The sequence below is a fragment of the Triticum urartu genome, chromosome 6A, assembly GCF_056163025.1.
Source record: "Triticum urartu cultivar PI428250 chromosome 6A, HENAU_Tu73, whole genome shotgun sequence".
Lineage (NCBI taxonomy): Eukaryota > Viridiplantae > Streptophyta > Magnoliopsida > Poales > Poaceae > Triticum > Triticum urartu.
In genome coordinates this window covers 593,844,615-593,864,988 of record NC_141878.1, presented here as the reverse complement: position 1 = coordinate 593,864,988, position 20,374 = coordinate 593,844,615, and the positions used below count along the sequence as shown (strand labels likewise).

General features: G+C 46.4%; 2 protein-coding genes across 2 annotated transcripts; both read left to right on the top strand.

The window, feature by feature from the left end:
- The first annotated feature begins 6,216 nt into the window (after positions 1-6,216).
- LOC147966915 (cytochrome P450 89A2-like) lies at positions 6,217-17,031 on the top strand. Its single transcript, XM_087530977.1, has 3 exons — positions 6,217-7,288; positions 7,372-7,567; positions 16,994-17,031. The coding sequence occupies exons 1-3, from the start codon at positions 6,242-6,244 to the stop codon at positions 17,029-17,031; spliced, it is 1,281 nt and encodes a 426-aa protein (XP_087387103.1). The 5' UTR covers positions 6,217-6,241.
- A 1,051-nt stretch (positions 17,032-18,082) lies between these two features.
- Positions 18,083-19,940, top strand: LOC125513066 (cytochrome P450 89A2). Its single transcript, XM_048678113.2, has 2 exons — positions 18,083-19,154; positions 19,238-19,940. The coding sequence occupies exons 1-2, from the start codon at positions 18,108-18,110 to the stop codon at positions 19,727-19,729; spliced, it is 1,539 nt and encodes a 512-aa protein (XP_048534070.2). The 5' UTR covers positions 18,083-18,107; the 3' UTR covers positions 19,730-19,940.
- The last annotated feature ends 434 nt before the right edge of the window (positions 19,941-20,374 follow it).

The following is a 20,374-nucleotide window of genomic DNA, read 5'->3' as shown; positions in this document are numbered from 1 at the left end:
GTTTCCTTTCCCGTCTTGGTTTCTGCATCAAAGCGGACACCACTTTTTTGGTTGGTGCTCTTCTTATCTTGGGCGATCGTGTAAAATGTATTACCATTTATCTCGTACCCTTTGAAAGTCATTATATTCGAAGATGATAACTGGGACAGCAAGTACAGGTCATCTTCAATAAAGGTGTCATGCATGGTACGTGCTTGCAACCAGCTGGCGAAACTCCTGGTTTGTTCACGTGTAATCCAGTCATCAGACCGCTCCGGGTGTTTGGAGCATAGCAAATTCTTGTGTTCATCCATATACGGAGCCACCAAGGCGGAATTCTGTAGAACTGTGTAGTGTGCTTCAGTGAGAGAATGTCCGTCCATACATATTATTTGTTCCCCTCCTAGCATGCCTTTTCCATCCAGTCTGCCCTTATGCCGCGATTCAGGAACACCAATCGGCTTAAGGTCAGGAATAAAGTCAATACAAAACTCAATGACCTCCTCATTTTGACGGCCCTTGGAGATGCTTCATTCTGGCCTAGCACGGTTATGAACATATTTCTTTAAGACTCCCATGAACCTCTCAAAGGGGAACATATTGTGTAGAAATACAGGACCCAAAACGTTAATCTCTTCGCATAGGTGAACTAGGACGTGCGTCATGATGTTGAAGAAGGATGGTGGGAACACCAACTCGAAACTGGCAAGACATTGCACCAAATCATTCTGTAACCTTGGTATGATTTCTGGATCGATTACCTTCTGAGAGATTGCATTGAGAAATGCACATAGCTTCACAATGGCTAATCGAACGTTTTCCGGTAGAAGCCCCCTCAATGCAACCGGAAGCAGTTGCGTCATAATCACGTGGCAGTCATGAGACTTTAGGTTCTGGAACTTTTTCTCTGCCATGTTTATTATTCTCTTTATATTCGACGAGAAGCCAGACGGTACCTTAATACTAAGCAGGCATTCAAAGAAGATTTCCTTCTCTTCTTTGGTAAGAGCGTAGCTTGCATGACCCTGATGTATGCCGTATTTTCCGTGCATACGTTGCTGGTCCTCCCGTGCCTCAGGTGTATCTTTTGTCTTCCCATACACGCCCAAGAAGCCAAGCAGGGTCACACAAAGGTTCTTCGTCACGTGCATCACGTCGATTGCGGAGCGGACCTCGAGGTCTTTCCAATAGGGCAGGTCCCAAAATATAGATTTCTTCTTCCACATGGGTGCGCGTCCGTCAGCGTCATTTGGAACAGGTTGTCCACCAGGACCCTTTCCAAAGACCACCTTCAAATCCTTGGCCATATCATGTACATCAGCACTAGTACGGTGGCGAGGCTTCGTCCGGTGATCTGCCTCACCTTTGAAATGCTTGCCTTTCTCTCTTACGGGATGCCTGCTCGGAAGAAATCGACGATGTCCTAGGTACACATTCTTCTTACAATTAGCCAAATATATACTGTCGGTATCGTCCAAACAGTGCGTGCATGCGCGATATCCCTTGTTTGTCTGTCCTGAAAGGTTACTGAGAGCAGGCCAATCATTGATGGTCACGAACAACAACGCCTTTAGGTCAAATTCTTCCCCCATGTGCTCATCCCACGCACGTACACCTGTTCCATTCCACAGTTGTAAGAGTTCTTCAACTAATGGCCTTAGGTACACATCAATGTCGTTGCCGGGTTGCTTAGGGCCTTGGATGAGCACTGGCATCATAATGAACTGCCGCTTCATGCACAACCAAGGAGGAAGGTTATACAAACATAGAGTCACAGGCCAGGTGCTATGGTTGCTGCTCTGCTCCCCAAAAGGATTAATGCCATCTGCGCTTAGACCAAACCATACGCTCCTTGCATCATCTGCAAACTCCTTCCCGTACTTTCTTTCGATTTTTCTCCACTGCGACCCGTCAGCGGGTACTCTCAACTTTCCGTCTTTCTTACGGTCTTCTCTGTGCCATCGCATCGCCTTGGCATGCTCTTTGTTTTGGAACAAACGTTTCAACTGTGGTATTATAGGAGCATACCACATCACCTTGGCAGGAATCTTCTTCCTGGGGCGCCGGCCCTCGACATCACCAGGGTCATCGCGGCAGATCTTATAGCGCAATGCACCACATACCGGGCAAGCGTTCAAATCCCCGTACTCACCGCGGTAGAGGATGCAATCATTAGGGCATGCATGTATCTTCTGCACCTCTAACCCTAGAGGGCAGACAACCTTCTTTGCTTTGTACGTACTCTCGGGCAATTCGTTGTCCTCTGGAAGCATATCCTTTATCATTACCAGCAACTTTCCAAATCCCTTGTCAGATACACCATTCTCTGCCTTCCATTGCAGCAATTCCAGTGTGGTGCCCAGCTTTTTCTTGTCACCTACGCAATTCGGGTACAACAATTTTTTGTGATCCTCTAACATGCGCTGCAACTTCTTCTTCTCCAAATCACTTGCGCAGTTTCTCTTTGCATCGGCAATGGCCCGACCTAGATCATCAACGGGCTCATCTGATGCCTCTTCTTCAGCTTCTTCCCGCATTGCCGGCTCAGCTTCTTCCCGCATTACCGGCTCAGCTTCTGCCCCCATTGTTGTATCATCGTATTCAGGGAACCCATGGCCAGGATAGCTGTCGTCGTCCTCTTCTTCTTCATTGTCTTCCATCATAACCCCTCTTTCTCCGTGCTTGGTCTAAACATTATAATGGGGCATGAAACCGGTCTTAAACAGGTGGACGTGAATGGTTCTTGACGTAGAGTAATTGTGACCATTCTTACAGCGAGCACATGGACAAGGCATAAAACCATCCGCCCGCTTGTTTGCCTCAGCCGCAAGCAGAAAAGTACGCACGCCCTCAACGAACTGGGGAGAGCATCGGTCATCGTACATCCATTGCCGGCTCATCTTCATTACACAACACCGAATATACCAAATTAATACAAGTTCATACATAAAGTTCATACAACACTTAAATGCAACAAACAAATAACTCTCTAGCTAAAGCATTTAAATGCAACAACAAATACGATCAAGATCGCAACTAAGGTAACAATGGATCCAACAGCATAATGATACCAAGCCTCACTATCGATGGCATATTTTCTAATCTTTCTAATCTTCAAGCGCATTTTCTCCATCTTGATCTTGTGATCATCGACGACATCGGCAACATGCAACTCCAATTCCATCTTCTCACCCTCAATTCTTTTCAATTTTTCTTTCAAGTACTCGTTTTCTCTTTCAACTAAATTTAACCTCTCGGCAATAGGGTCGGTTGGAATTTCAGGTTCAGATACCTCCTAGAAAACATTTCTATGTCAACTTGATGGGCATAATTTGTCATAAACACGAAATGCAACTAGTTTTAAAAGAGAATATACATACCACATCCGAATCATAACAAGGACTAGGGCCGACGGGGACGGATATCAAAACCATGGCACTATATGTATAACAAACAACGTACATGTAAGATAATTATACGAGTAACTATATATCCAAATCACAAACATCAATTTTTATATAAAATTTCATGAACAAGAGGCTCACCACAAGGTGGTGCCGGCGACGGGACGGTGCGGGCGATCGACGGTGGCTACGATGGAGATTTAGAAGGCACTAAGTAAACCACACCTACATATGCAAACTAAGTGTTATTTTTGACCTCAAGTTGCATATAAATCAAATACTAGCACACATATATATATATATCCTCCCAAATTACTAAACTCACAAATTAATCACTATATAAACCAATGCAAGAGCTAATCTAGCAATGAGAGATGAAAGGACAAAGTTGCTAACCTTTGTGATCATTTGAATGAATGAGGGCCTTCAAATCTTGACAAATTTTGGGCAAATTTTGTGATGAACTCGAGAGGAAGAAGGGAAGAACAGAGGAGAGGGCCGGAGAGGGGAAAGGGGGAAGAACAGAGTGCTGGTGGACGAAGGGTTTATATAGGACGACCGTTAGTACCGGTTCGTGGCACGAACCGGTACTAAAGGTGCTGGAGGGGCCCCACTCTGGCAACATCCTGCCACCACTCTCATTAGTACCGGTTCGTGGCACGAACCGGTGCTAAAGGTTCGACACGAACCGGTACTAATGAAAGCGGCCCGGCTAGCCGTTGGAACCGGCACTAATGTAGGCTCAAATACAAACCGGCACTAATGTGCTTCACGATTGACCCTTTTTCTATTAGTGTGTGACACTGATGTGGGATTCTGGGTCTTTGTATTTTTAAGTCGCCTTGCATTTTCTTCTGGTTTGGTGCATGTGCATTTTGACATAATTTGTAACAAATAAATTAAAAAAATTGTTGCAGATGAATAACCAACCTGGCGCATATCCTGCGAACCAACCTGTGGTTGAATGGTTAGGAAGACAGTGGTATCCTCCGTCCACCAGGGTTTAAATCCTAGTGCTCGCATTTATCATGAATTATTTTAAAATTTCCGGCGATGCGCGTTCTATGGGAGAAGACGTTCCCGTCGACTACGAGGCTCCTAAGGTGACTTCATAAATCTCAAGATGACATACCGGCTCAGTCTATCGGAGGTGCTCGTAGGGGTAGTGTGTGCGTATGCACGTTCATCGAGGTGAGTTTATGCACGTTTATATGAGCGCTTGCGTCTGTACCATGTTAACAAAAAACTGGCACAGATCCTTTTAAGTCTAAGTGTGCCCCCGGCTTACGGACATAACAAACAGGTGTCATAATTAGCGTCGTCCTGGGCAAAACCAAATCTGACATTTCAGTTTGAATTTATCTAACCCAATCAGAATAGGGTAAATGATAATCAATAGTCGAAAAACTGACTTTCTGATTGATCATACTATATATAATCCACTCTTTTTTGCTTCAAGGGAGTTGGTTTGTCGGCCATCATGACCAACTGAAACTGATTAAACCGGTAGGTCTTGACCTAAATTGGTGCGTGTGACCATGAAAGCTTGGTCTGTTGTTCTTACAGCCTCAACTAGCTAATTTTATTTTAAGAAAATGTTGTTCTATCCTTCCAATTATTGTTATTTAGATCTTCTTTTTTCTGTTGTCAATCAGAGTACAAATGTTATGAGAATTTCAGGAATTTTTTCATATCTTTCTCTCAGTTGCCTTAATTTTCTAATTTGTGTTCTAATTCCATTTAGATTTTCTTTTCAGAAAAGCCTACTTTAAACCTGTGTGAATCCATTATTTTCTTGGAGTTTTCCATAGAGGTGAGTTGGGCACTTTTTTTAACTTGGTGGATCTACTGTTGTAGTGACAGAGACTTGCCTGAATGCTGATTTAGAGTATAGATTTATTAATTTTGCTCTGTATGTAGTCCATATTAGAATTTCTAGAATAACTTATATTGAGAAATGGAGGAAGTACATGATTAAAGTATGTAGTAGTTATATGAACCATTGCCTATGCATGTCTACAAGAAATACTCAACATCGATCATATGATCAGGCCACCTACGGAGTTTCCCCTCCTGTTAGCTTAGCTGCGGGGCCATGCCAAAATAATAACTTGGACCCATGCTGCCATGCATCAGGAGTGTTTGTTTCCCCTTGTGCTGTGTATATGTGGATCACACGCGCGCGTGTGCACACACACATATGTATATGTGTATATATTGGGAAAATCCATCCTATTATCCGGGGTAGTTATATCTCACATGTCTCATATATATACTAACATATGATAGTATATATACTATTTTATAGTTGTAACTATGCTCATATAGTATATATAAGATATTCCAAAGTTGGTTGCATGAAAAAATTGCAAGTTGCAACATGGTTTTTGTTATAGTTAAGAAATACGTATATATTTATACGTAAAAATCACTACACTTAAAATACAATACATATTATTGAAAAAATAGTGTATATATATATACTACCTAAATATTTATATATAATATATAGTACGCGTACATACTCATCAATTTGATAATTACTACATACAACATACAAAACGCAAATACCACCGCTGGTGATACGAAAAATTTGTACGTTAGATGTGATGATCTGAGTACCGATGCGACCAGTAGTAATGGAGGAGCAGCGTTAGCAGAATCATCATTTACGTACCCATGACTAGAGCTGTCAGCGTGATTATCGTGGCCATATTTAACTTTAAACTACCCTACAAGTCTCAGATGACGTACACGTATGTGTTGGTGCCACTGCTGGCCACTCATACACTCGCTGCCGGTCGATCGACACTATAAAAAAAGATGAAGGTAGCTAGCTTAGGCATCTTGAGGCGGCCATGGAGGACTGGGTGTACTACTCCCTCTCCATCTCCTTGTGCCTCACCCTGTCCCTTGTATTCTCGTCCCTATGCAAGACCAAGGCGGCGGGCTCGTCGTTCCTCCCGCCTGGGCCGACCTCGCTCACGGCTTTCGGTCCGCTGCTGCTGCTCGCCTGGACAAGCGTCAACATCGAGTCGATAGTCCGCGTGGCACGGTCATGGTACGGCCCCGTCTTCACGCTGTACCTCCTCCCATCCTTCCCCGTCGTGTTCGTCGCCGACCGGGCCGTGGCGCACCGCGTCCTCGTGCAGCTTGGCTCGGCGTTCGCCGACCGGCCTCCAGCCAACCTCGCCACCCGCATCTTCTCCAGCGACCAGCACAACATCACGTCCGCCGCGTACGGCCCGCTGTGGCGCACGCTCCGGCAAAACCTCACCGGCCGGGCGCTCCACCCGTCGAGCATCCCGCGGTACGCCGCCGCCCGCAGGCGCGCCGCCTCGGGCCTCGTCGACGGAATCGCGCGCCAGATGCATAGCGAATCAGGGGTCGTCCTCATCGAGGGGCTCCTGCATGACGCTGTTTTCCACGTGATTGCATGTATGTGCTTCGGCCAGGGGCTCGACGCCGCCGCCATCGCAGCAGTCACGTCGCTGCAGAGGCAGTTTCTCAAGGAGGTGGTGGGGTTCCAGGTGTTCGGATCGAGCCCCAAGGTCAGCAAGCTCCTCTTCTGGCGACGGTACCAGAGGATGCTGTCCATGCGCCGGCGGCAGGAGGAGGTGTTCATCCCTCTGATACGTGCGTGCCGTGCGCGGCGCAACACCGCCGGCGAGATCTTTGAAATGGATTGCTACGTCGACTCGCTCATCAGCCTCCGCATCCCGGAGGAAGATGGCAGCAGCAGGCACCTGACGGACGGCGAGATCGTCGCCTTGTGCACGGAACTCTTGTCCGGGCCCGTCGACTCTACGGTAAACATGTTGCAGTGGGCCATGGCGAACCTCGTCACACGGCCGGAGATCCAGGCGAAGCTCAGGGCCGAAATAAACAACGTCGCCGACGGCCAGGTCCAGCTCGGGCAAAATTTGTGCGAATTCAAAAAACACATTTGATTTTTTTATTTTTTCTTAAAGAACATAAACTTTTACAGGTCCGGGATGAGGAACACCTGCCGTACCTCCGGGCGGTGGTCCTGGAGACACTGAGACGGCACCCACCGGCGCGCTTCATCCTGCCGCACGCGGCGGCCGGGGATGTCGCACGCGCGCTTCCCCTGCCGCACGCGGCGGCCGGGGAAAAAGCAACGGCGTCCGCCACCTTCATGGATATGTTCTTCATTTTGAAGTGTAGCTCGCAGTTAGTGTTCTCCGTGATGTCGTCCACGGGGTATCTATCCAGCACTACTGCGTCGCCCGGGGCGGAACCCACGCTGCTTCTCGGCATGGATGGGGCGGTGGTATCCAATGCTGGATCATCCGCTAACTGCTGCAGCTGCTGAGACCCCCTTTGCTGGCTAAGTGAGTCGATCTGCTCCTGCTGCCGCTGGAATTTAGCTGCCAATTCCGCTTGACTTGCTTCTAGGCCTTGAAGGCGTTCATAGTCGAGCTTCCTTTGCTCCTCCTCCATCTTCCTCTTCTTCTCCTCCGCAATCTTCTTTCTCGCACGGGTTCTGTAGTCGGCGTTCCAGTCCGAAAACCCCTCATACCACGGAATAGCGCCCTTGCCTCGTGTTCTTCCCGGGTGTTCAGGATTTCCCAGGGCACGCGTAAGCTCGTCGTTCTCTCTGTTGGGCTTGAACACCCCCGATCGAGCCTCTTCTATTGCAACAAGTAGCGCATCGTCGGCTCCGTTCAGACATGTCATCGTCGAAACATTGCCTGTCTTCGGGTCCAACTCCCCCCCATGCGCATAGAACCAAGTCTTGCACCTGGGGGGCCAGCTCTTACTAACCGGAGTGACACCTGCATCCTCCATCTCTTTCTCAGACTTATCCCACTTAGGCATTGCCACCGCGTAGCCACCTGGCCCCAGCTTATGGAACTTATCCTTTTTTCGGCATTCTTCTTGTTTATTCTCGACCGTTCCTTAGCTAATTCTGAATCCTTGAATTTCACGAAATCGTCCCAATGAGCACTTTGATTCTCTAGTATCCCCTCGAATACTGGAGTCTTCCTTCCTCCCTTGACGTACTTCTCCCACGTCATTCTCTTGTGGTTCTTGAATGCACTCACGAACGAACTTGTCCGCAATCTTCTTAGGCGCTAATGGTTCGCCATTAGGTCTGATTGCCTCGATATTGTACTTTACGCCCTCCTTCAACTTTTTGTTCGGGCCTCGTTTCGTCCTTTTGCCTGAAGATTTGCTCGATCCGGATGGCTAAAAGAAGAAAGATCGATTCGTTAATATATCTTCAACTCATTTAAAACATGCGATGATCACCAGATTCCTGCTTATATAAATATATATACCTCGCCGGTGTTTGTTGTTTCAGGATCAACATGTTCTTCGTCGTAGTTCATGACTTCATCTTCTCGGTCGTCGCGATCGAATATCATATCACCCTCTCCAGTGTTGTTTAGAAATTCGGAGCCGTCAAAATCTTCTTCATTCTGATCATCATCTGGCCCGCGTATGATATCGAGCATGGTCTGTTCTCTATCTCTGTCGGTATTGTCCGCCACAGCTTTTATTTAACTATGCCAAAAGAAATATAAAACAATTTAGTATAATCTCGAATAATAGATATAATCTCGAATACATCGTCTCGAATAATAGATATAATCTCGAATACATCATCTCGAATAATAGATATAATATTGAATACATCACTAGCTAGCTAGCTAGCAAGCTAATAAAGATCGAATAGTACAGAGTAATCTAGGCCACTCGCGGTTCCTGAGGTGCGGGCGGTGGAGACGCAAAGAGAAGGAACCATCACTGGATCATAGCTCGGGTGATCTCCCCAAAGAACCTGCCAGGTATTGGAGAACCTGACGTCCATAGCAGCCATGTAGCGATGGACGTGCTCGTCCTCCTCCCTGACACGGCGACGTACCACCTCCGGCGGGGCCGGCTCCCTCCGCACCGAAAGTGGCCCACGTGAATGCCACCAAAGGAGATGAGGGTCGACGACGGGACCCGGGGCCGGGCTCCTCACCAAGCGTCGCGCCCCTGAAGGTAGCACCTCCCAGTGCCAGCCCGGCGGAGCCCAGTCCCGGACATGGGTCCTCTGAAGCAGGACGTCGTCGCGGACGTGTCGATGGCGAGGATGCGGGCCGGGCATCGTCGACAACAAAATACTATATGCCGCAAAAGTAAAGTAACATTTTTTAAATGATGGATTGTGATGATTTCATATATGCAAATTCTAAATTTTATAACTAAAAATATAAGAAACTAAAAAAACATCGATCATCGTCTAACAATTTGAAATTAATCTAATTCATCTAGCTAGCTAAAACTAACATTTCCAAAATTTCTAACATTTCTATATAACTAACATTTCTATAACATTTGACATTATATATATTATAACTAACATTTCTACATACTATTTGACATTAATCTAATCTAATTAATTAATTCATCTAAAACTTTGTATGAAAAACAGAAAAACAGAAAAAACTAAAAGCTAAAAACAGAAAAATTGTGTGTGTGCGCGTCTAGTGTGTGTGTAGTGTGTCTGTCTGTGTGTGTGTGTGTGTGTGTGTGCATGTAGTGTGTGTGTGCGCGCGCGTGTGTGTGCGCACGGTCGGCGCCGGCGCCGGCGCCGGTGTGCGCTACGAACGATTGGAGGGAGGAGAGGGACCGGGGGAGGGGCTCACAGCGCGCGCGGGCAAGGTCGAGGCGACGGCGACGGCGAGGGCGAGGTCGACCCAAAGGCGACGGCGACGGCGAAGCGAGGGGATCGGCGACCGGGACGGCGATGGGGGTGCCGCGGAGTCGACGGGGACGACGCGACGAGGACGGGGGCGTCGCGGAGTCGACGGGGACGGCGCGACGGGGGCGTCGACGGCACGGGACGGGGCAGCGGCAGAGAGAAGTGGAAGATGAGAAACTGAAAATTTTCGAAGTGTTACTTATATAGGGGACACCTTTAGTACCGGTTGGAGCCACCAACCGGTACTAAAGGCCTGTTTTGGCCAGGCCAAGTGGGGGAAGCACCCCCCTTTAGTACCGGTTCTTGGCTCCAACCGGTACTAAAGGCCCCCCCTTTAGTACCGGTTGGTGCCACGACCCGGTACTAAAGGGGGTGCGCTGCCAGGCGAGGGGCGCAGAAGTTTAGTCCCACCTCGCTAGCCGAAGGGCGCTCACACCTGCTTATAAGCCCCGCCGCCGCTGCTGTCTCGAGCTCCTCTCTAAAGCAGGCCTTCTAGGCCTACCTCTGCTACTCTGCCCTGTGGGGCCTATTGGACTTGCGGGCCTGCATCCTGGCCCAACAACAGGTTGGGTTTCTAGTCGTATGCAGGCCGCTGTGGCCCGGTAGGTGGGCTTTTTTCATTTAGTTTTTTCTTTTCTACTTTATTTATTTTGTTTTATTTATTTTTAGTTGTTTTTTGCTGTATTTAGAGTTTCTTTGTGAATATTTTTGATAGTTTTTAGAAACTTTCAGTTAGTGCCGGTAGTTTTTAAATTTGAATAGTTTAAATTTTGAATTATTTGAAATTTGTGTGAATCACTAGTTTGTGAATAACTTAAATTTAAAAATACATTTTCTAGTGATTCTTTTTTATTATGTTTAATATTAGTGTGTTTTATCATTATATTCAATTTGGTAATGCTTAAGTTATTTAAAAATGAAATGCCTTTGTAACGGATGAGTTTTCGTCCGAAACCCTGATACTTCGAAACAGATTGTCCATTTTGTACACGAAGTGTATCCAGTTTTTGCGGTAACCCTCTCTACTTTTTTGCACATGCTATGTGGGTGAAATTATGATACCATGCCAACTTTCATCCTTTTCTGAGTTCATTTGAAATGCTTTTCAATTTCAGGGTCATTTAGCTGAAAAAAATCAACAAATGCATGAAAGAATTTGCTTGCACATAAAATTTCTTCGCGTTTCAAATGCCAAAACACATAACTAGCTACCCTAACTATTACAGAGATTCCCTCCTGGGTGTGAAACACAGAAGAAAGTGATGATAGCTAAGCCGATCACATCCCAGATCTTTGGGTGTGAAACTTTTTCTTCACGTGTGTCCCTTTGCGTCGTAGCCATGGAAAATTTTCATCATTTAATGGGATGCTCGGGTCAATATTCACTGTGAATGGAGCAATTTCATCAAACTTTTCATAATCTTCTGACTTGTCTGTCTTGTCATCCACTCCCACGATGTTTCTCTTCCCAGAAAGAACTATGTGCCGCTTTGACTCATCGTACGATGCATTCGCTTCCTTATCTTTTCTTTTTCTTGGCTTGGTAGACATGTCCTTCACATAGAAAACCTGTGCCACATCATTGGCTAGGACGAATGGTTCGTCTGCATACGCAAGATTGTTGAGATCCACTGTTGTCATTCCGTACTGCGGGTCTTCCGTTACCCCGCCTCGTGTCATATTGACCCATTTGCACCGAAACAAAGGGACCTTCAAACCATGTCGATAGTCAAGTTCCCATATGTCCTGTATATAACCATAATATGTTTCCTTTCCCGTCTTGGTTTCTGCATCAAAGCGGACACCACTTTTTTGGTTGGTGCTCTTCTTATCTTGGGCGATCGTGTAAAATGTATTACCATTTATCTCGTACCCTTTGAAAGTCATTATATTCGAAGATGATAACTGGGACAGCAAGTACAGGTCATCTTCAATAAAGGTGTCATGCATGGTACGTGCTTGCAACCAGCTGGCGAAACTCCTGGTTTGTTCACGTGTAATCCAGTCATCAGACCGCTCCGGGTGTTTGGAGCATAGCAAATTCTTGTGTTCATCCATATACGGAGCCACCAAGGCGGAATTCTGTAGAACTGTGTAGTGTGCTTCAGTGAGAGAATGTCCGTCCATACATATTATTTGTTCCCCTCCTAGCATGCCTTTTCCATCCAGTCTGCCCTTATGCCGCGATTCAGGAACACCAATCGGCTTAAGGTCAGGAATAAAGTCAATACAAAACTCAATGACCTCCTCATTTTGACGGCCCTTGGAGATGCTTCATTCTGGCCTAGCACGGTTATGAACATATTTCTTTAAGACTCCCATGAACCTCTCAAAGGGGAACATATTGTGTAGAAATACAGGACCCAAAACGTTAATCTCTTCGCATAGGTGAACTAGGACGTGCGTCATGATGTTGAAGAAGGATGGTGGGAACACCAACTCGAAACTGGCAAGACATTGCACCAAATCATTCTGTAACCTTGGTATGATTTCTGGATCGATTACCTTCTGAGAGATTGCATTGAGAAATGCACATAGCTTCACAATGGCTAATCGAACGTTTTCCGGTAGAAGCCCCCTCAATGCAACCGGAAGCAGTTGCGTCATAATCACGTGGCAGTCATGAGACTTTAGGTTCTGGAACTTTTTCTCTGCCATGTTTATTATTCTCTTTATATTCGACGAGAAGCCAGACGGTACCTTAATACTAAGCAGGCATTCAAAGAAGATTTCCTTCTCTTCTTTGGTAAGAGCGTAGCTTGCATGACCCTGATGTATGCCGTATTTTCCGTGCATACGTTGCTGGTCCTCCCGTGCCTCAGGTGTATCTTTTGTCTTCCCATACACGCCCAAGAAGCCAAGCAGGGTCACACAAAGGTTCTTCGTCACGTGCATCACGTCGATTGCGGAGCGGACCTCGAGGTCTTTCCAATAGGGCAGGTCCCAAAATATAGATTTCTTCTTCCACATGGGTGCGCGTCCGTCAGCGTCATTTGGAACAGGTTGTCCACCAGGACCCTTTCCAAAGACCACCTTCAAATCCTTGGCCATATCATGTACATCAGCACTAGTACGGTGGCGAGGCTTCGTCCGGTGATCTGCCTCACCTTTGAAATGCTTGCCTTTCTCTCTTACGGGATGCCTGCTCGGAAGAAATCGACGATGTCCTAGGTACACATTCTTCTTACAATTAGCCAAATATATACTGTCGGTATCGTCCAAACAGTGCGTGCATGCGCGATATCCCTTGTTTGTCTGTCCTGAAAGGTTACTGAGAGCAGGCCAATCATTGATGGTCACGAACAACAACGCCTTTAGGTCAAATTCTTCCCCCATGTGCTCATCCCACGCACGTACACCTGTTCCATTCCACAGTTGTAAGAGTTCTTCAACTAATGGCCTTAGGTACACATCAATGTCGTTGCCGGGTTGCTTAGGGCCTTGGATGAGCACTGGCATCATAATGAACTGCCGCTTCATGCACAACCAAGGAGGAAGGTTATACAAACATAGAGTCACAGGCCAGGTGCTATGGTTGCTGCTCTGCTCCCCAAAAGGATTAATGCCATCTGCGCTTAGACCAAACCATACGCTCCTTGCATCATCTGCAAACTCCTTCCCGTACTTTCTTTCGATTTTTCTCCACTGCGACCCGTCAGCGGGTACTCTCAACTTTCCGTCTTTCTTACGGTCTTCTCTGTGCCATCGCATCGCCTTGGCATGCTCTTTGTTTTGGAACAAACGTTTCAACTGTGGTATTATAGGAGCATACCACATCACCTTGGCAGGAATCTTCTTCCTGGGGCGCCGGCCCTCGACATCACCAGGGTCATCGCGGCAGATCTTATAGCGCAATGCACCACATACCGGGCAAGCGTTCAAATCCCCGTACTCACCGCGGTAGAGGATGCAATCATTAGGGCATGCATGTATCTTCTGCACCTCTAACCCTAGAGGGCAGACAACCTTCTTTGCTTTGTACGTACTCTCGGGCAATTCGTTGTCCTCTGGAAGCATATCCTTTATCATTACCAGCAACTTTCCAAATCCCTTGTCAGATACACCATTCTCTGCCTTCCATTGCAGCAATTCCAGTGTGGTGCCCAGCTTTTTCTTGTCACCTACGCAATTCGGGTACAACAATTTTTTGTGATCCTCTAACATGCGCTGCAACTTCTTCTTCTCCAAATCACTTGCGCAGTTTCTCTTTGCATCGGCAATGGCCCGACCTAGATCATCAACGGGCTCATCTGATGCCTCTTCTTCAGCTTCTTCCCGCATTGCCGGCTCAGCTTCTTCCCGCATTACCGGCTCAGCTTCTGCCCCCATTGTTGTATCATCGTATTCAGGGAACCCATGGCCAGGATAGCTGTCGTCGTCCTCTTCTTCTTCATTGTCTTCCATCATAACCCCTCTTTCTCCGTGCTTGGTCTAAACATTATAATGGGGCATGAAACCGGTCTTAAACAGGTGGACGTGAATGGTTCTTGACGTAGAGTAATTGTGACCATTCTTACAGCGAGCACATGGACAAGGCATAAAACCATCCGCCCGCTTGTTTGCCTCAGCCGCAAGCAGAAAAGTACGCACGCCCTCAACGAACTGGGGAGAGCATCGGTCATCGTACATCCATTGCCGGCTCATCTTCATTACACAACACCGAATATACCAAATTAATACAAGTTCATACATAAAGTTCATACAACACTTAAATGCAACAAACAAATAACTCTCTAGCTAAAGCATTTAAATGCAACAACAAATACGATCAAGATCGCAACTAAGGTAACAATGGATCCAACAGCATAATGATACCAAGCCTCACTATCGATGGCATATTTTCTAATCTTTCTAATCTTCAAGCGCATTTTCTCCATCTTGATCTTGTGATCATCGACGACATCGGCAACATGCAACTCCAATTCCATCTTCTCACCCTCAATTCTTTTCAATTTTTCTTTCAAGTACTCGTTTTCTCTTTCAACTAAGTTTAACCTCTCGGCAATAGGGTCGGTTGGAATTTCAGGTTCAGATACCTCCTAGAAAACATTTCTATGTCAACTTGATGGGCATAATTTGTCATAAACACGAAATGCAACTAGTTTTAAAAGAGAATATACATACCACATCCGAATCATAACAAGGACTAGGGCCGACGGGGACGGATATCAAAACCATGGCACTATATGTATAACAAACAACGTACATGTAAGATAATTATACGAGTAACTATATATCCAAATCACAAACATCAATTTTTATATAAAATTTCATGAACAAGAGGCTCACCACAAGGTGGTGCCGGCGACGGGACGGTGCGGGCGATCGACGGTGGCTACGATGGAGATTTAGAAGGCACTAAGTAAACCACACCTACATATGCAAACTAAGTGTTATTTTTGACCTCAAGTTGCATATAAATCAAATACTAGCACACATATATATATATATCCTCCCAAATTACTAAACTCACAAATTAATCACTATATAAACCAATGCAAGAGCTAATCTAGCAATGAGAGATGAAAGGACAAAGTTGCTAACCTTTGTGATCATTTGAATGAATGAGGGCCTTCAAATCTTGACAAATTTTGGGCAAATTTTGTGATGAACTCGAGAGGAAGAAGGGAAGAACAGAGGAGAGGGCCGGAGAGGGGAAAGGGGGAAGAACAGAGTGCTGGTGGACGAAGGGTTTATATAGGACGACCGTTAGTACCGGTTCGTGGCACGAACCGGTACTAAAGGTGCTGGAGGGGCCCCACTCTGGCAACATCCTGCCACCACTCTCATTAGTACCGGTTCGTGGCACGAACCGGTGCTAAAGGTTCGACACGAACCGGTACTAATGAAAGCGGCCCGGCTAGCCGTTGGAACCGGCACTAATGTAGGCTCAAATACAAACCGGCACTAATGTGCTTCACGATTGACCCTTTTTCTATTAGTGTGTGACACTGATGTGGGATTCTGGGTCTTTGTATTTTTAAGTCGCCTTGCATTTTCTTCTGGTTTGGTGCATGTGCATTTTGACATAATTTGTAACAAATAAATTAAAAAAATTGTTGCAGATGAATAACCAACCTGGCGCATATCCTGCGAACCAACCTGTGGTTGAATGGTTAGGAAGACAGTGGTATCCTCCGTCCACCAGGGTTTAAATCCTAGTGCTCGCATTTATCATGAATTATTTTAAAATTTCCGGCGATGCGCGTTCTATGGGAGAAGACGTTCCCGTCGACTACGAGGCTCCTAAGGTGACTTCATAAATCTCAAGATGACATACCGGCTCAGTCTATCGGAGGTGCTCGTAGGGGTAGTGTGTGCGTATGCACGTTCATCGAGGTGAGTTTATGCACGTTTATATGAGCGCTTGCGTCTGTACCATGTTAACAAAAAACTGGCACAGATCCTTTTAAGTCTAAGTGTGCCCCCGGCTTACGGACATAACAAACAGGTGTCATAATTAGCGTCGTCCTGGGCAAAACCAAATCTGACATTTCAGTTTGAATTTATCTAACCCAATCAGAATAGGGTAAATGATAATCAATAGTCGAAAAACTGACTTTCTGATTGATCATACTATATATAATCCACTCTTTTTTGCTTCAAGGGAGTTGGTTTGTCGGCCATCATGACCAACTGAAACTGATTAAACCGGTAGGTCTTGACCTAAATTGGTGCGTGTGACCATGAAAGCTTGGTCTGTTGTTCTTACAGCCTCAACTAGCTAATTTTATTTTAAGAAAATGTTGTTCTATCCTTCCAATTATTGTTATTTAGATCTTCTTTTTTCTGTTGTCAATCAGAGTACAAATGTTATGAGAATTTCAGGAATTTTTTCATATCTTTCTCTCAGTTGCCTTAATTTTCTAATTTGTGTTCTAATTCCATTTAGATTTTCTTTTCAGAAAAGCCTACTTTAAACCTGTGTGAATCCATTATTTTCTTGGAGTTTTCCATAGAGGTGAGTTGGGCACTTTTTTTAACTTGGTGGATCTACTGTTGTAGTGACAGAGACTTGCCTGAATGCTGATTTAGAGTATAGATTTATTAATTTTGCTCTGTATGTAGTCCATATTAGAATTTCTAGAATAACTTATATTGAGAAATGGAGGAAGTACATGATTAAAGTATGTAGTAGTTATATGAACCATTGCCTATGCATGTCTACAAGAAATACTCAACATCGATCATATGATCAGGCCACCTACGGAGTTTCCCCTCCTGTTAGCTTAGCTGCGGGGCCATGCCAAAATAATAACTTGGACCCATGCTGCCATGCATCAGGAGTGTTTGTTTCCCCTTGTGCTGTGTATATGTGGATCACACGCGCGCGTGTGCACACACACATATGTATATGTGTATATATTGGGAAAATCCATCCTATTATCCGGGGTAGTTATATCTCACATGTCTCATATATATACTAACATATGATAGTATATATACTATTTTATAGTTGTAACTATGCTCATATAGTATATATAAGATATTCCAAAGTTGGTTGCATGAAAAAATTGCAAGTTGCAACATGGTTTTTGTTATAGTTAAGAAATACGTATATATTTATACGTAAAAATCACTACACTTAAAATACAATACATATTATTGAAAAAATAGTGTATATATATATACTACCTAAATATTTATATATAATATATAGTACGCGTACATACTCATCAATTTGATAATTACTACATACAACATACAAAACGCAAATACCACCGCTGGTGATACGAAAAATTTGTACGTTAGATGTGATGATCTGAGTACCGATGCGACCAGTAGTAATGGAGGAGCAGCGTTAGCAGAATCATCATTTACGTACCCATGACTAGAGCTGTCAGCGTGATTATCGTGGCCATATTTAACTTTAAACTACCCTACAAGTCTCAGATGACGTACACGTATGTGTTGGTGCCACTGCTGGCCACTCATACACTCGCTGCCGGTCGATCGACACTATAAAAAAAGATGAAGGTAGCTAGCTTAGGCATCTTGAGGCGGCCATGGAGGACTGGGTGTACTACTCCCTCTCCATCTCCTTGTGCCTCACCCTGTCCCTTGTATTCTCGTCCCTATGCAAGACCAAGGCGGCGGGCTCGTCGTTCCTCCCGCCTGGGCCGACCTCGCTCACGGCTTTCGGTCCGCTGCTGCTGCTCGCCTGGACAAGCGTCAACATCGAGTCGATAGTCCGCGTGGCACGGTCATGGTACGGCCCCGTCTTCACGCTGTACCTCCTCCCATCCTTCCCCGTCGTGTTCGTCGCCGACCGGGCCGTGGCGCACCGCGTCCTCGTGCAGCTTGGCTCGGCGTTCGCCGACCGGCCTCCAGCCAACCTCGCCACCCGCATCTTCTCCAGCGACCAGCACAACATCACGTCCGCCGCGTACGGCCCGCTGTGGCGCACGCTCCGGCAAAACCTCACCGGCCGGGCGCTCCACCCGTCGAGCATCCCGCGGTACGCCGCCGCCCGCAGGCGCGCCGCCTCGGGCCTCGTCGACGGAATCGCGCGCCAGATGCATAGCGAATCAGGGGTCGTCCTCATCGAGGGGCTCCTGCATGACGCTGTTTTCCACGTGATTGCATGTATGTGCTTCGGCCAGGGGCTCGACGCCGCCGCCATCGCAGCAGTCACGTCGCTGCAGAGGCAGTTTCTCAAGGAGGTGGTGGGGTTCCAGGTGTTCGGATCGAGCCCCAAGGTCAGCAAGCTCCTCTTCTGGCGACGGTACCAGAGGATGCTGTCCATGCGCCGGCGGCAGGAGGAGGTGTTCATCCCTCTGATACGTGCGTGCCGTGCGCGGCGCAACACCGCCGGCGAGATCTTTGAAATGGATTGCTACGTCGACTCGCTCATCAGCCTCCGCATCCCGGAGGAAGATGGCAGCAGCAGGCACCTGACGGACGGCGAGATCGTCGCCTTGTGCACGGAACTCTTGTCCGGGCCCGTCGACTCTACGGTAAACATGTTGCAGTGGGCCATGGCGAACCTCGTCACACGGCCGGAGATCCAGGCGAAGCTCAGGGCCGAAATAAACAACGTCGCCGACGGCCAGGTCCAGCTCGGGCAAAATTTGTGCGAATTCAAAAAACACATTTGATTTTTTTATTTTTTCTTAAAGAACATAAACTTTTACAGGTCCGGGATGAGGAACACCTGCCGTACCTCCGGGCGGTGGTCCTGGAGACACTGAGACGGCACCCACCGGCGCGCTTCATCCTGCCGCACGCGGCGGCCGGGGAGAACGGCACGGTGCTGGATGGCTTCACCGTGCCCAAAGACGTGTCAGTGAACTTCACGCTGGGCGACATGGCCATGGACAGAAAGGTGTGGCCGGACCCCACGCAGTTCCGGCCGGAGCGGTTCCTACCCGGCGGCGAGGGGGAGGACCTGGACCTCACGGGAAGCAAGGAGATCAAAATGATGCCGTTCGGTGCCGGCCGCCGGATGTGCCCTGGCATCGATGTTTCGCTGCTGCACGTCAACCTCCTTGTGGCCACCATGGTGAGGGCGTTCCAGTGGAGCGAGGTGCCCGGCGAGCCGGTGGACTTCGCTGAGACGCTGGAGCTCACCATAGTCATGAAGCGCCCACTCCGTGCCAAGGTCGTGCCATGCCATGCTACTATCTAGCAGCTCTCAGTCGTCTTCCATCATTGTCCCATCGGAGTAACTACATACAATATACAATATGCTATCTATCAGCTCTCTAGTTTATAATAAGTTCAAGATATAAATAGTGGTATCCAAATAAAATGTTACGCGGAATTGTGTACCACTATTTTTGTTTAGTTTGTCCTTCACACCACCTTTGTTTCCAATAAAGTTGTCATATGTACCGTAATAGACCAAGTCGTGTTTGAATTAGCAAGAGCAAGTCGTGAAGGGGGAAATGCTTTTAGATATGTGGACAGTCCCTCCCGACCAGGTCTGTCTCCAGAAATTTGGGGGCCCGGGCCAAATACAAAATAGGGTCCTAAATTTTGATATACTCATATAACTGAAGTTCTAAAATTATCATTTATAGCAAGCTAAGAAACAAAAATGGTCGTTCCTTGAAATTTGAATTAGCAATTATCTCCAAAAATATCTGCATCAATCCATGTGAAGTCTAAACCTCCAACTGCAAAGTGTAAAAAAAATCATTTATCAATATATAGGAATGCCTAATGCTCAAATTTATTAACTATCAATGTATTCTAGAAACATAATAAATGTGATCATTTTGTGCACCAAAATTCAGAAACGAAGAGCATATATATAAAAATGTTCGCAGGA